The sequence below is a fragment of the Microcaecilia unicolor genome, chromosome 6 (genome assembly GCF_901765095.1).
Source record: "Microcaecilia unicolor chromosome 6, aMicUni1.1, whole genome shotgun sequence".
Lineage (NCBI taxonomy): Eukaryota > Metazoa > Chordata > Amphibia > Gymnophiona > Siphonopidae > Microcaecilia > Microcaecilia unicolor.
This window is the reverse complement of record NC_044036.1, coordinates 176,777,493-176,791,375: the sequence shown is the minus strand read 5'-3', so window position 1 is coordinate 176,791,375 and position 13,883 is coordinate 176,777,493. Positions and strand designations below refer to the sequence as shown.

At 40.0% G+C, this 13,883-nt stretch overlaps 1 protein-coding gene across 2 annotated transcripts in view; it reads left to right on the top strand.

Annotated features, from left to right (window-relative positions):
- Nucleotides 1-6,765, top strand: part of NISCH (nischarin) — a 168,462-nt gene extending 161,697 nt beyond the window's left edge. The window contains exons 22-23 of one of the 2 annotated variants that reach the window (XM_030205474.1): nucleotides 2,848-3,476; nucleotides 4,737-6,765. In XM_030205474.1, coding sequence (XP_030061334.1) covers nucleotides 2,848-3,476 — 629 coding nt within the window. In that variant the 3' untranslated portion in view covers nucleotides 4,737-6,765. The remainder of the gene's footprint in view (nucleotides 1-2,847; nucleotides 3,477-4,736) is intronic. The other variant, XM_030205476.1, reaches the window with a different exon arrangement.
- Nucleotides 6,766-13,883: the final 7,118 nt, after the last annotated feature.

The following is a 13,883-nucleotide window of genomic DNA, read 5'->3' as shown; positions in this document are numbered from 1 at the left end:
TGTTTTCTAAAGTTTAATCTTGAGAAATGGAGAGCCTATAATATATGCATTATGGGCTAGACTCTATATATGGCGCCTGAAAAATCCACGTGGTAAAAAAATACACCTAGGCATATTCTCTAAAGTACGCCTAAATTTTACAGAATAGGCTTAAATTTCCATGTGGTATATAGAATACACAGAGTGCCTCTCCATGCAGCCAAATTTGCTCGCATCCATTTAGGCCATGTTTTACTTGGCGTAAATCCTGATGACTAAATTTAGGCACAGAGCGGGTGTATTCTATGATAATGCGCATAGACTTTAGAAATGCCCATGGCCTGCCCATTCCACACCCATAATCATGCCTCCTTTTCACCTGTGTAACTTGGAATGTACACATACCACAAATACACCTAGCAAGTTGTGCGTGTGAATCTTAATGCTGATACTATTAATAGCACTGATGAGCTAGTTAACCAGTTAAGTTGCACACATTGTTGTAGAGTATGCTTCGATTTCCGTATGGAAACTAAGGCCCGATATATAGAATTTGGTGGTATGGGGCTAATTTTATAATAGGGTGCCTGTGTCAAAATTCCAAAAAGACACCTATTATACAGAAAGGGGATGGGAGTTGATATTGCCCTTCTGTGATTACCTTCAAAGCCGTTTACATATCATATACAGGTACTTAGTTTGTACCTCGAGCAATGGAGGACTAAGTGGTTTGCCCAGTCCTAAGGAGCCGCAGTGGGAATCAAACCCAGTTCCCTTGGTTCTTAGGCTGCTTTGCTAACAATTAGGCTACTCCCCAAATCCCCAATCCAGCTCAGCAGCATTCAATGATCTCCCACAAATTAGCGCTCGCTTTAAGGTTGTTGTAATTTGTGCAGGTATTCTAAGGGTATACACACATATTTTATAAAATATGCACGTAGATCACAACTTCTCCCCTGTTCCACTCAAACTATATCTCCAAGAACTCCTACACGTGATCCAAGATAAAGTGCCGAGCTGTCAATAAGAGAGAGATTTCAGCACATCAGGTTATACCCCTACCCTACCATTCTCCTATGGATAGACAGCTACCAGCCACTGACCAACCTCCCTTTCCCCCTTCACCTAACACTGCCACCAGCTGCTCTCATCACAGCTTTGTGCCTACTTGCATGGGCAAGTGGTATCCCTTATCTGCCAGAAGACACTCCAGCACATTTGAATCTTCTGAGCTCCTGCCACCTCACACTGTAGTTACATCAAAAGATCTAGCAGTATCATCTGGCTAGTGTTAAGAAATTATTCACCAAATTACAAATCCTTCTGAACACAGCAGCTAGATTGTTGTGTTATTTTTGTAAATTTTAAAAAACATCACCACTATTGATAAAACTACACTGGTTGCTCCACATCATGTAAAAATGCCTCATAATTATGGATAATCCTCAAAACCAGACTTGTTTGTGATCATCACTGTAGAACATGGGGTCATGCTCTGATGAGTGAGGGTACAAGCCACTGAGTATTATCAGAAATCATTTCTTCTTAAAACTAAGAGGTGGTGGATGTGTAGAACAGCCCCCAGCAGAGGACTTGAGGCCTGCAATCTCTAAATGAACAAGAATAGAGGATGTGCCATGGTGGGAAAATCACAGCAATACTATACTATACTAGATGGTGTCTTATATTCTGTATTATTCCAATTAGATTCAGTGTGGTTACATCACAAGAAGTCCTCCAATTAGAGTAGAATTACAGTTCTTAGTAAGATTCTATAAAACGCTAAAAATTTTTAAAATACATAAAACTTTCTTTCAAATCTACCAATGGCACTGTTATATTACAGAATAAATACGTTTTTAAAGCTTTCCTGAAAAAAATTGCATAAAGTGACTCACATGGGAGACAAACCATTTAAATGTTCTGAATGTGATAAATGGTTCAAAAGGAAAGGTGCACTGCCAGGCTTATATTTGGAAAAACACGTTTTGACAGCGCCAGACCACTCAGAGAAAAATTGCACTGGCTACCAATCAAAGAGCATATCACTTTCAAAATCTGCACGACTGTTCATAAAATTATTTACGGCGAGGCACCGGGATGCATGACAGACCTCATCGACCTGCCAACCAGAAACACCACAAAATCTACACGATCATACCTAAACCTCCACTACCCAAGCAGCAAAGGACTCAAATATAAATCCACCTATGCAACCAGTTTTTCCTACCTAAGCACACAGCTATGGAACACATTGCCAAAAGCAGTAAAAACTACACTCGACCACCTAAAATTTCGAAAAGCACTAAAGACAGACCTGTTCAGAAGAGCATACCCCACCGACCCAACATAAAAATACCTGGACATTTGCGACACAATGTAACCAAAGACCGTAACGAATATTACCTGATTCTTCTTCCCCCTTTTCCTCTCAAAGTCCCCCCCCCCCCAACTGTACCTACCTTACATGTACCTCATTCTCCCACAATATCACTTTGTATTCATTCATACCATGTGCTTGTTCAGACCGTAATCGGCTAACGCCGTTAACAGTTATATGTGAGTCACATTGAGCCTGCAAAAGGTGGGAAAATGTGGGATACAAATGTAACAAATAAATAATAATAGTAGGAGCCAATGTGCCTAATCTGAAGGAGAAACTGGTTCCATGTTTTCACTCCTTGAAAATGGAGATTCAAGTGGAAAAATAGGCTATACATCTGATAAATAGAGTGTTAGTATGTGTTTTTAAGCAGTGCTTGCATTGCCCTTTATGTTGCATTCCCTTTTGGTGAAATGTCTTTCTCTTTTTCCGATGTCACATTTTAATACGTGAAAAATGTATTTCATGTTTGTTTATGCTTGCAGGAAAAATGGAAAATTATGAAATGATTCATTCTAGTAGAGTGAAGTTTATTTACCCAAATGAGGAAGAAATTGATGATCTCACTTTTATAGTGACAGAGAAGATGACCAGCTTGTCCAACCTGCAGTCCCTAAATATCCTACTCTACGTGTTAGCATTTCAAGTGAATACTGCTGCTGGAACACCTCAAGGAAACACCTCACTTCACTCGAAAACACTAATTTTAACCAGCTCTGCTTTGTTCCTTTTCAGTGAGGATTATATCAGCTACCCACTGCCAGACTTTGCAAAAGAACCTCCAAAGAAAGATAAGTACCAGCTGACAGATGGAAGGAGGATTCGGGACTTAGACAGAGTGCTTATGGGATATCAACCATATCCTCAGGCTCTCACCTTTGTGTTTGATGATGTTCAGAATGAAGATTTGATGCAAAACTTGACCCTGGATCATTTTGGGGAAACTCTAAACAGCCCTAAGAGAGATACTCGGAGAGACATTGATGGAAATAGAGAGGTTCAATGGTACATATTCATTCCAAGTGCAGATTGCCGGGAGAGATTAATCTCACTACTTGCGAGGCAATGGGAGATTCTTTGTGGAAGGGAACTCCCACTGGAACTTACTGGTTAGGTATGCTCTAGGGATCTGAATATCAATTACCGGAAGCCAAAGAACGTTATGAGTTTGCATGGAAGTATGTTAGTGCCGTTCTGTCAGTCACTGTGCAGAACGTAGGTGTGTACAGGGAAGTATCATTTTATTTTTCTTTTGTTTTGTTCTGTTTTAATGTACACTACTTCATTGTAACATATGTTAAAAAAAAAAAAAAGAAAGAAAATAGCATGTTACTTCCTGTTAGCACACATTGATGAACTAGTACGTGCTGAAATGAATGAATGGAAAATGCACATCCCTAGCAGAAATTAAACCTTTAGCTCACTTCTGCTGGTCTAATTAATGGTATTAAGGGGCAATGTCTCAATGGATTTTACATGAGTAACCAGCAGGAAAAAGACCTTTAAGCATTACCGTGTTCTATCCAAGTGGGGAAAAATTAAGGGGCTTGGGGGCCCAGTAAACATTTTGAAATCCTGCATGTTCTTTCCTGTGCATACTTTACACAACAGGGAGTTTCCCTTAAAAAATTGGATTTCAGGCCTTCCCAGCTTGTATTACTTAGTGCACTGGTTATAGTCACTATTTCTATAAATGCACAGTGCAAATGGAATATGAACATAGCTTGGGTCCTCTTTTTTTTTTTTTTTTTTTTTTGAGGGCATATCACCAGTTGGTAGGAAAAGTTGTCATTGGATGATAATAGCTTGAAAAGAGACAGGAACAAGTTAGTGCATACCTACAGTATGACACAATGATGCCCCCTGAGCTTATCTATGTGCTGGACCCTAGAGAGGGGTGTGGTGAATTGTCTCAGTAAAGCAATAGAAAGTGGTTTGAGTACATAATTGGGGGTGATGTATGAGGAAAGTGGAGTGTGTATGTTTTGTCTGTGGAGAGAGTGTAGGTGTGGGATGCATGTCAGTGGTTAGGTGATGGTGGGGTGATAGAGGATGTAATGACATGTGGATATGTTGCAGGGGGGGGGGGCATAAGTGATGTGTGTGTGCGCGTGCACTGTGTCTGTTGGTGCCTCTTTGAGGGCAAGATGTGGTGAGGATGGAAAGGTAGAGATGAATGTGTGCCTCTGGGAGGGTAAAAGAGATGAGTGGGTGATGAGGCAGGGATGATTGCTTGAGTATGCATATATTTTTATGAGGGGGAGGATGAAGGTAACACACACTGACCATATTCCTTTTCCTCCTTAGTCTCTCTCTCTCTCCCCCCCCCCCCCCCTTTCCCTCCTCTGATTCTCAATCCTCTTTGTTTCACCAGGTGAGGTGCAGTGCATCCAGCGCCGTCTGCCAAGATCCAAGGGCTGGTTGGGCTGTTTATCCTTTGGCTTATGTTAGTGGGGAAGGGGGGGAATGGAGAGAGAGAGGTTGCCATCAGTGTTCCATCATTTCTTGGGGTGGCAGGACTCTTTCCTGCTGCCTTTCACCTTTGGCTCCTCCAGATCTTCTTTGGTGGGGTCTGAATTTCCTGACATTCTGCAGCTCCTACACTTGCTTATGTGCGAACATACATGTATGGACAGAGGAATACACATGGATAGTCCCACAATAAAAGGCACTATCACCTCTTCTGAAACATGCCTTAAAAATGGTTCTCTTAACTGATTAAACTATCCCAGAAAGTCAGTAAATATTTGGGACTGATATTCAGTGGCCTAATACCTGATAAATTATCCAGTTAAGCTTAACCAATATTCAGCAGACATTCAGTTAAGTTGGACCACCATCATGTATACTCACCTAAAGATGACCAGATAAACTTATTATTCAGTGCTATTTGACTAAATTAAAGCCACATCACCTGGACATCTCCAGATAGATTTTGGTGGATGTCCAAAATTTGTGCGGTGAGAAAGAGATGGGGAATATCGGAACATTTATCACCAAAAGGACACAATCAAAACAACCAGTTATGACTTATTCAAAGAGAGGCTATTGTGACTGTGTTTTGTTTTGTTTTTTAAAGAATGAACTCCATGATTTTTGGAAACCATACCTCTTAGAAAAAAGTCCTTCCTTTAATGTATTAAGTATTTCTCTTGCTGTTTTGTTGTATTGTTTGTGTATAGTCCAAAGAGGGGTTTGGACCAGCAGTTTACTCCTGCGCTTTCTCTATAGCAAGTGGCCTTTATTGGACTATGGAGCAATGAACTTTCATTTGCAGCCACACACAGGTTTTGTTTTGTTTTGTTTTTTTGTTATTGTACTTTTTTGATTTACAGCACTGGTTCTCACTCAGGGACCACAGACTGACTGACTGAAGAACACATGGATCCTGAATCTGGCCAGTGGGTGTCGCTGCTGTACACTGGCTAATCCTCCTCAATATCCCTAGGTGGCCAAAGTAGCAGAAACGGAGGCTGGGACTGAAACCTGAATCTTTTGCATGATCTAGCACGGAGTCATCAGGCTTTCCATTTTCTAAATATCTATTAGAATGATGTTTAGTAATTGCTATGAGACTTGAGAGTGGGATCGTGGTGTCACTGTGGGAATACAGCCTCATTTGTGGAACAGCAGGGATAGCAATGAATGAATTATGTAGCTGTAATACTGTTAATAGATAAATGTCACTATTGCAGTATTACATTGAAAATATTTTGGAAAAAAAAAACTCCCCATAAACAGGCTGTTTCAAAAATTGCAGCCTTATTTACAGTATTCATTTACAGATGTATTCTGGAAAAATCTGCAGTAGGCCTTTAAAATAAATATTGTTGACTTTTTTGCAGTCGTCATGGCTTTGTAATGCAATGTAAAATCTTGACAGAAATCAAGTGTTAACTAGAGAAAAGTTGTATTTTACATACTTTTTTTTGCCCTGTGTCTACCTAGAACTGCATACTTCTGCATAAGTGGAATCTGTGAACACTACACAACTTCTTGTCTAGGACTATCGATGGTTTGTCATGATTTTTCTGTACACAGTGCTGTCTTGCTATCCTTTTCGAATTACACTGTATACATGGTATACAAAATGTTCGCAATGTGCTTTAGTGAATGCTAATTATATGCAATGTATTTTATTGAGTATGCTGCTAACATTTATTAAGATGAACTTATGCTTTCTGTAGGTCTTTTATAATCAGGGGTCAAATTTATTTTATATATTTGGGTGTTTATAAGTCAAATATTTTTTTTAGCCTCCAGATCATGACCAAAGGTGTCAAACTAACCTGAAAAAGATATGTTTACTAGTGACATACACCCCTTTCTCAGTCACCATGAGCACATTGTTGCACTATAAAATGTAACTTTAAAGACCACTAACTTACTTGCCTTTTGTTTTGGTACTTCTTTTCTATCTCATATGGGTTAATTCATGGAGAATCGCTTGTCAAAGACCTAGCCACTAGGAATTCTCCTGAGATGAAACGAAATCCTTATCCAACTAAGGCCTTAACCCTTTCATCTATGCAAACGATGTTACAATATACATTCCTTACAAATGTGATCTGACAGAAATCACCAACGAAATCAAGCTCAGCTTGAATATCATGAACTCATGGGCAAATGCATTTCAACTAAAACTCAACACATCCCAATACAATACGAACAACCCCACAAACATAAACACCCCAGATTATACCCTCCCTATCTCAGACAGCCTGAAAATTCTCGGTCTTACAATCAACCTTCACCTCACACTAGAGAACCAAGTGAAATATACAACAAAGAAAATGTTCCACTCAATGTGGAAACAACGTGTGAAACCATTCTTCCTGAGGGAAACATTTCGCAACTTGATACAATCAATGGTACTAAACCATGTAGACTGCAACAGAATTTATGCGGGATGCAAAGAACAAATTATAAAGAAACTTCAGACCGCTCAAAACACGGCAGCCAGGCTTATATTTGGAAAAACACGATTCGAAAGCGCCAACCCCCTCCGAGAAAAACAGCACTGGCTCCCAATCAAAGAACATATTACTTTCAAAATCTGCACCCTGGTTCATAAAACTATCTAGAGCGAAGCCCCAGGATACATGACAGACCTCATAGACCTACCAGCCAGAAATACAACAGGATCAACACGAACATACCTAAATCTCCGCATTACCCAAAGCCGTGAAAACAACTTATGATCACCTAAACTTCTGGAACTCATTAAAAACCTGTTCAAAAAGGCATACGCTACCGACCCAACTTAAATGCCTGTACCCAGCAACACAGCGCAACCAAAGCTCGTAATGGACATATAATAACTCTTTCTCTCTACAATTCCCTAATGTGTCTGTACACACGAGCCTTATTCTACCACAACATTACTGTATTTGTTCATACCGGAATTGGCGAACGTCTTTACGGTACTATGTAAGCCACATTGAACCTGCAAATAGGTGGGAAAATGTGGGATACAAATGTAACAAATAGCGACCTGAAAAGAACCAACAGGTCCAAGATGCTGGAGTATGATGTCCCAGAAGAGATCCAGCTCTTCCCACCTTTCAACCCCTACCTTCCACTGTGCTCTGCCATCACAAGCAGTTATAAAATGCTGAGCTCAAGCCATTCTAGTTTCATGTATTGTGAGATTAGTACAGCTAGCCTGTGAGATTTTTGAAACTACTTGCAGTGCTGGTTGTGGGACAGGATTATAGTACCGATTGTTGGGTTTAACATAGCACAAGTTGTCACCCTCTGGCAAATAACATCAATCTCATCCTTTCAGTATTCAAGCTCTTACTAACAAAACATGCTAAACATGTTACAGCATGCTATCAGGGGGCCCGTAGGGAACAAGAGATCTATTAGTAAATGACTATGTTGAAATTGACATCTGAATTTGAACAAAGTGCACCATAAATGCAGAAATAATCCTTAATCGCTATTGCAGAAGGTAGAACATATACCATTGACCAAAACAATAGTAGTGTTTTCTCTGAAGACAAATGGGGTCACCCATCACACTAGTGAATTAATTGACCACTCCATTCAGAACTTTCTTTGAAATCTAAATAAGTCTTTCTTATACACCTGCAGCTTGCTAGTTTTCTTTTTTCCACCTACCTAGTCCCATGTTTGCAGCAAATTCCAAGAGTCCTTCAGCATTCTTGTTAATTTTTTCCTACACCTTTATTAAAAAAAAAAAAAAAAAAAAGCAAAAGGCTGAATAGCACCAAATAAAGGGCTTCTTCTACAAAGCCACGCCAGCAAGTCCCACTCGGCAAATGAGAGGAAGTCCATAGGAACTGAATGGGCTTCCTCTCATTTACCGTGCAGGAATCGCTAGTGCGACTTTGTAAAAGAAGCCCAAAATGAGCAGTTTCTTAAAGCATCAAAACTCAAACAAACAAATCCTAACTATGCCATGTTTCAGAGGTACAAGGCTGTAGGACAAAAACAAACCATTTTTTATATTATTCTCCATAAAACATTCATATTACGCACCTCATCTGCATCCACTTAATCGATTATGAATTATTTTCTTCAAATAAAGAATCCCTTATCCCTCTTATCTAAATAAATGTGCTACATCGGTTTAAATAATCAAAAGACTATTATTAACAATCTACCTATATATCTACTACTACTTATTTCGGTAGCGCTACTAGATGTATGCAGTGCTGTACACTTGAACATGAAGAGACAGTCCCTGCTCGACAGAGCTTACAATCTAATTAGGACACCCAAAGAGGACAAATAAGGGATAAGGATAAAGAGTCGCAAGATTCCGGAATCCCAAACAGTAGCAAGATTCCATACAGAATCCCAAAGAGTAGCAAGATTCTGTGCAGAATCCTAAAGAGTATCAAGGTTCTGGAATCCCAAAGACTACTACTACTACTTACCATTTCTATTGCGCTACTAGATATACGCAGCACTGTACACTTGAACATGAAGAGACAGTCCCTGCTCAACAGAGCTTACAATCTAATTAGGACAGACAAACAGGACAAACAAGAGATAAAGGAATATTAAAGTGAGGATGATAAAATAAGGGTTCTGAACAAGTGAATAAGGATTAGGAGTTAAAAGCAACATCAAAAAGGTGGGCTTTTAGCTTAGATTTGAAGACGGCCAGAGATGGAGCTTGACGTACCGGCTCAAGAAGTCTATTCCAGGCATATGGTGCAGCAAGATAAAAGAAACGGAGTCTGGAGTTAGCAGTGGAGGAGAAGGGTGCAGATAAGAGAGATTTACCCAGTGAACGGAGTTCACCTACAGTACCCATAGTTTTCAATGGCAGTCCAACAGTGTATTTTATATCAAAGCAGTGGTACATGCTCCTGTGGCAATTTTTTAAAATAACCATGCACTAATGGCAACATTAATGGAAAAAATAGAAAATCTGGGGTTTTACAATTGTGGTAAAAATGGTCTTAGTGCAGGAAAGACTCGTGTACGGGTGTGCTAAGGCCTATTTTTACTGCAGCTTAGTAAAAGGAACCCTAATTTAAGTCAAGAATAAAATGCTGCTAAGACTAGATAAAGGAAAATTATTTCATTTAGGAATGATGAATCTGTATCTATAGGGTAGGTATAGGTGTGTGTCTATGTATAAGCTCTTGCTCCCTGGATTATAGTAGTCAGTTTCTTTAAAGCCAGAACGCCAATGGAGGTCCCTGAAGAAGGAATCAAAAGTATCAGTTGGCTAAATGTTGAGGATGCTGGGCCACATTGGGCATCTTTTATTAAAGCTTAGCTCTAGTTTTAGCAGTAGGGCCCGTAGAAATAAAATGGGCCCTGCTCCAGATAACTCGAGCTAAGCTTTAGTGAAAGACCCCCATAGTGTCCATGGTACCTTTAACTTCTCTGGCATGCCTTCATTTGAGGGAGGCTCTATGGATCTTATCCACACAGTGAACTAAATCCACTGGGAACCTGAGACATGGTGGTGGCACCAGTCCTCTGCAGCACTCACTGTCCTGATGTATGAATCATTCCAATCCGGCAAAAGGGGTACTCTTCCAAGTTCCTTAGGCCCAGGCAGTACTCAAGGCAGATGTGTCCAAACTGGGTTGGGTAGCTCAAGTAGATGAATTTCACACCCAGAGTGTGTGTTCAGCTTGGGAACAATTTCATTAGCCACATTTCCCAGAGTTAAGAGCAATATGGAATGTTTTAAAGGTTTTCAGAGAGCAGCAAAGTTATCCTGGTTCAACTGTGATAATCAGGTGCCCATACATCACGTAAATTAGCAGGGAGTAGCAGAATCATATCTCCTGTATTAGCAGACTGTCAAAATGTGGAAATGAGCAGTTTGCATGGAATGGTGCTCAGGGCCACATATCTGACAGTCAAGGACAAAGTGGCAGACACTGAGCAGAGTTCTGCTCCCTCCTAAGTGTGGGTCTCTCCCTCAATAGATCTCTTTGCCACTTCCTTCAACAAGAAATCTCCTTGGTCCAATTGCAGGACTTCTGTATGCATATCCTCATGTACACTTCATAGTGAAAATTCTTCTGAAACAAAATCGGAGAACTGTGATCTTCATAGCCCCTAATTAGCTGAGACAAGTTTGGTCCCCATGAAACAGGAATCATGCAGAAGCTGGAGATTTTGCTGCATCCAGTACCTAGCCCTCACAGCTTGGATGTTGATAGAGTAACACTAGCTTCTTTGGACTTGCCAGACAGTGTTTCTCAATCATTGGCTGTCAGAAGAGATTCCACTAGGAGGTCATACAGTTTTAAGTGGAAGAGGTTTACCATCTGGTGTGAGGGTAGGTCCATAGATTTACTTGTTTTGACCCTCACAAAACTGCTCAAATATCTTCTGTATCTCTCTGAGAGACGTCTCCAGACCAACTTTTTTAGGGTACACTTTATTGTGAACGCACCTCTAAATCCACAGATAAGAACTATGCTGGAGAGAATCCCAATAGCAGTATGCAGCAGCAATCTCTTCTGCAATGAAAGTTACTGTATGCTTCAGCGGTTCAACTCGTAGCTGAAAAATCCATGCTCTAATCAGCAGACAATAATGTACCTACGCTAACTGGTTGGCACAGGAATGCATGCCCTCTACCCCTGACATACCCCCTGAAAAAATTAGCACATGCAGATTGCAAAGTTACTGCAGGATGCCTGAATGTCCTACGGCAGGGGTAGCCAACTCCGGTCCTCGAGAGCCGCAGGCAGGTCAGGTTTTCAGGATATCCACAATGAATATGCAGGAGAGAGATTTGCAAGCACTGCCTCCATGGTATGCAAATCTATCTCCTGCATATTCATTGTGGATATCCTGAAAACCTGACCTGCCTGCGGCTCTCGAGGACCGGAGTTGCCTACCTTTGTCCTACGGTAACTGTTTTTCTGGGTGCTAAGCACACATTAGTATTTAGCGCACCTTAGTGAAAGAGGCCCTTAATTAGGAGGGATGTATTTCAAAAAATGACAATGTAAAACACAGATACAAGTAAGCATGAAAGCTATTATGGTTTTACCAATTGTGCTTTGTATTAATTTTAAAAAGTAGGTCACATAATTCTATGCAAAGAAAAACTGAAGGTTTGAGCCAGTGATGGGAACAGTAAACTAGTGGGTTTCTGCATATAAATTGAAGCTTAACAAAGAGAAAACAAAATTTTTATGGGTAGGTCCACCATTACCTCTGAGTGATATGATGTTAGAAGTTAGTAATTTTCAGATAAAACTGAATGTCTCTTCTAGAATTCTGGGGATTGAGTTCGATAGTCAATTATCTTTAGAAACTCAGGTTCATAAGGTGGTAAGAGATTCTTTTCTGTTATTAAAGAAATTATGAATTATTCGGAAATGTTTTGATTTGTCCATCCAGTCTGCCCATCCTCAGTAACCACTAACTCTTCCTTTCCTAAGGGATCCCACATGCTTGTCCCATGCTTTCTTACATTCGGACACAATTCTCATCTTCACGACTTCCACCAGGAGGCCATTCCACACATCCACCACCCTTTCCGTGAAAGAGTATTTTTAAAAATTCCTCCTAAGTCTGTTTCCTCTTAACTTCATCGTATACCCCCTCATTCCAGAGTTTTCCTTCATTTGAAAAAGGTTCACCTCATGTAGATTAACATCACTGAGGTATTTAAATGTCTCTATCATATTCTCTCTCTCCCGCCTATCTTCTAGCATATACATGTTGAGGTTCCTAAGCCTGTCCCTATATGTTTTATAACTATTGTAATTCTATTTATATTGGTTGCACAAAGTTGCTGAAGTCTAAATTAAACCAAGTACAGAATGCAACAGTGTGACAAAACAGTAGGTTTTATAAGCCTATAAAACTGTATTATTTCTTGGTGTATTTCTCTAGAGTAGCCAGCAGGTGGTGGATATTTCTCTAGTTTAGCCAGCAGGTGGTGGATGTTTATATTTAAAGCTGTTACAGAGAACTGACAGTTCCTTCTTTAGTTAACACAGATAAGAGGTAACCTGCAGTGATGTCGTCAGATATTTTTAAAATCTTGTTGTTCTGGGCTTTGATTGGCCCAAGAGCTCAAAATTCAGCTAGGATGTACTGTTTTTTTTCTCCAGTCTTAGCCAGGGAGAGAAGGATCTTTTTGCTGAGGCCCTGAGAGCAGCTATATGTCCTGATCTCCCTAGGTACTATTTAGATAGTAAACAAATATTTAGATAGTGTTATAATTGATCCATATTTCAGTTACCTGTTATTGTTTTGCTGATTGCACCTTTTCTGTTCATTGTTCTAATTTTTTATGACAAACATTTTTAGTTTGTTGCCTCTGCTTGGCTGGACTGACTAAGAATTCTGGTGGATTGTGTGTTGGGTCTGTGGGTGCTTTCTAGGAACTGTGAGACCACTGGGAATGTGGCCCTAGTAACCTAGAAATCACTGGAGATAATTTGAGAGCAGGAGACTCACTCAGAGGCGGTTGTGACCCAGTCGGTGGGAGGAGGATGCTAGTGTAGTGCACAAGCGGCAGGTGCAGGTGGACCTGAGCTGTGCTGGGGATAGACCCTCTAAGTGGCTGCGGGGTAGCCCCAGGCAGGTGGCTAGGCATTTCATGACAAGCAGTAAGAGTTATTTTTGCAGCAGACAAATATGATCATATTACTTCTCTGTTATTCTGCCTGCATTTGTTACCATTGGAGACAAGATTTCAATTGAAGGTATCAGCTTTGACCTATCAAGCATTGTACGGATTGACTCCTGCTTATTTAGGTGTTCCTCTTGTTTTTCTAAATAATTTTATTTCTAGATCTATGAGAAATCAATTTTTACTAAAATGTCCCTCATTTTGCCATGTAAAGGCAAAGAGGATTTTTCAATCTACTTTTTCCTACGAGGCTACACACTTTTGGAATTCTCTTCCTTCTTTTCTTTTAAGAATTTGTGGTTATCTTCAGTTTAGGAAAACTCTCAATTACATTTCTTTTTAAGAAATTTTACTAATTTGTGGTAATGGTATATTTTTTGAAAATTGTTGTATAATTTGGTTTAAAATATTGTAATTCCT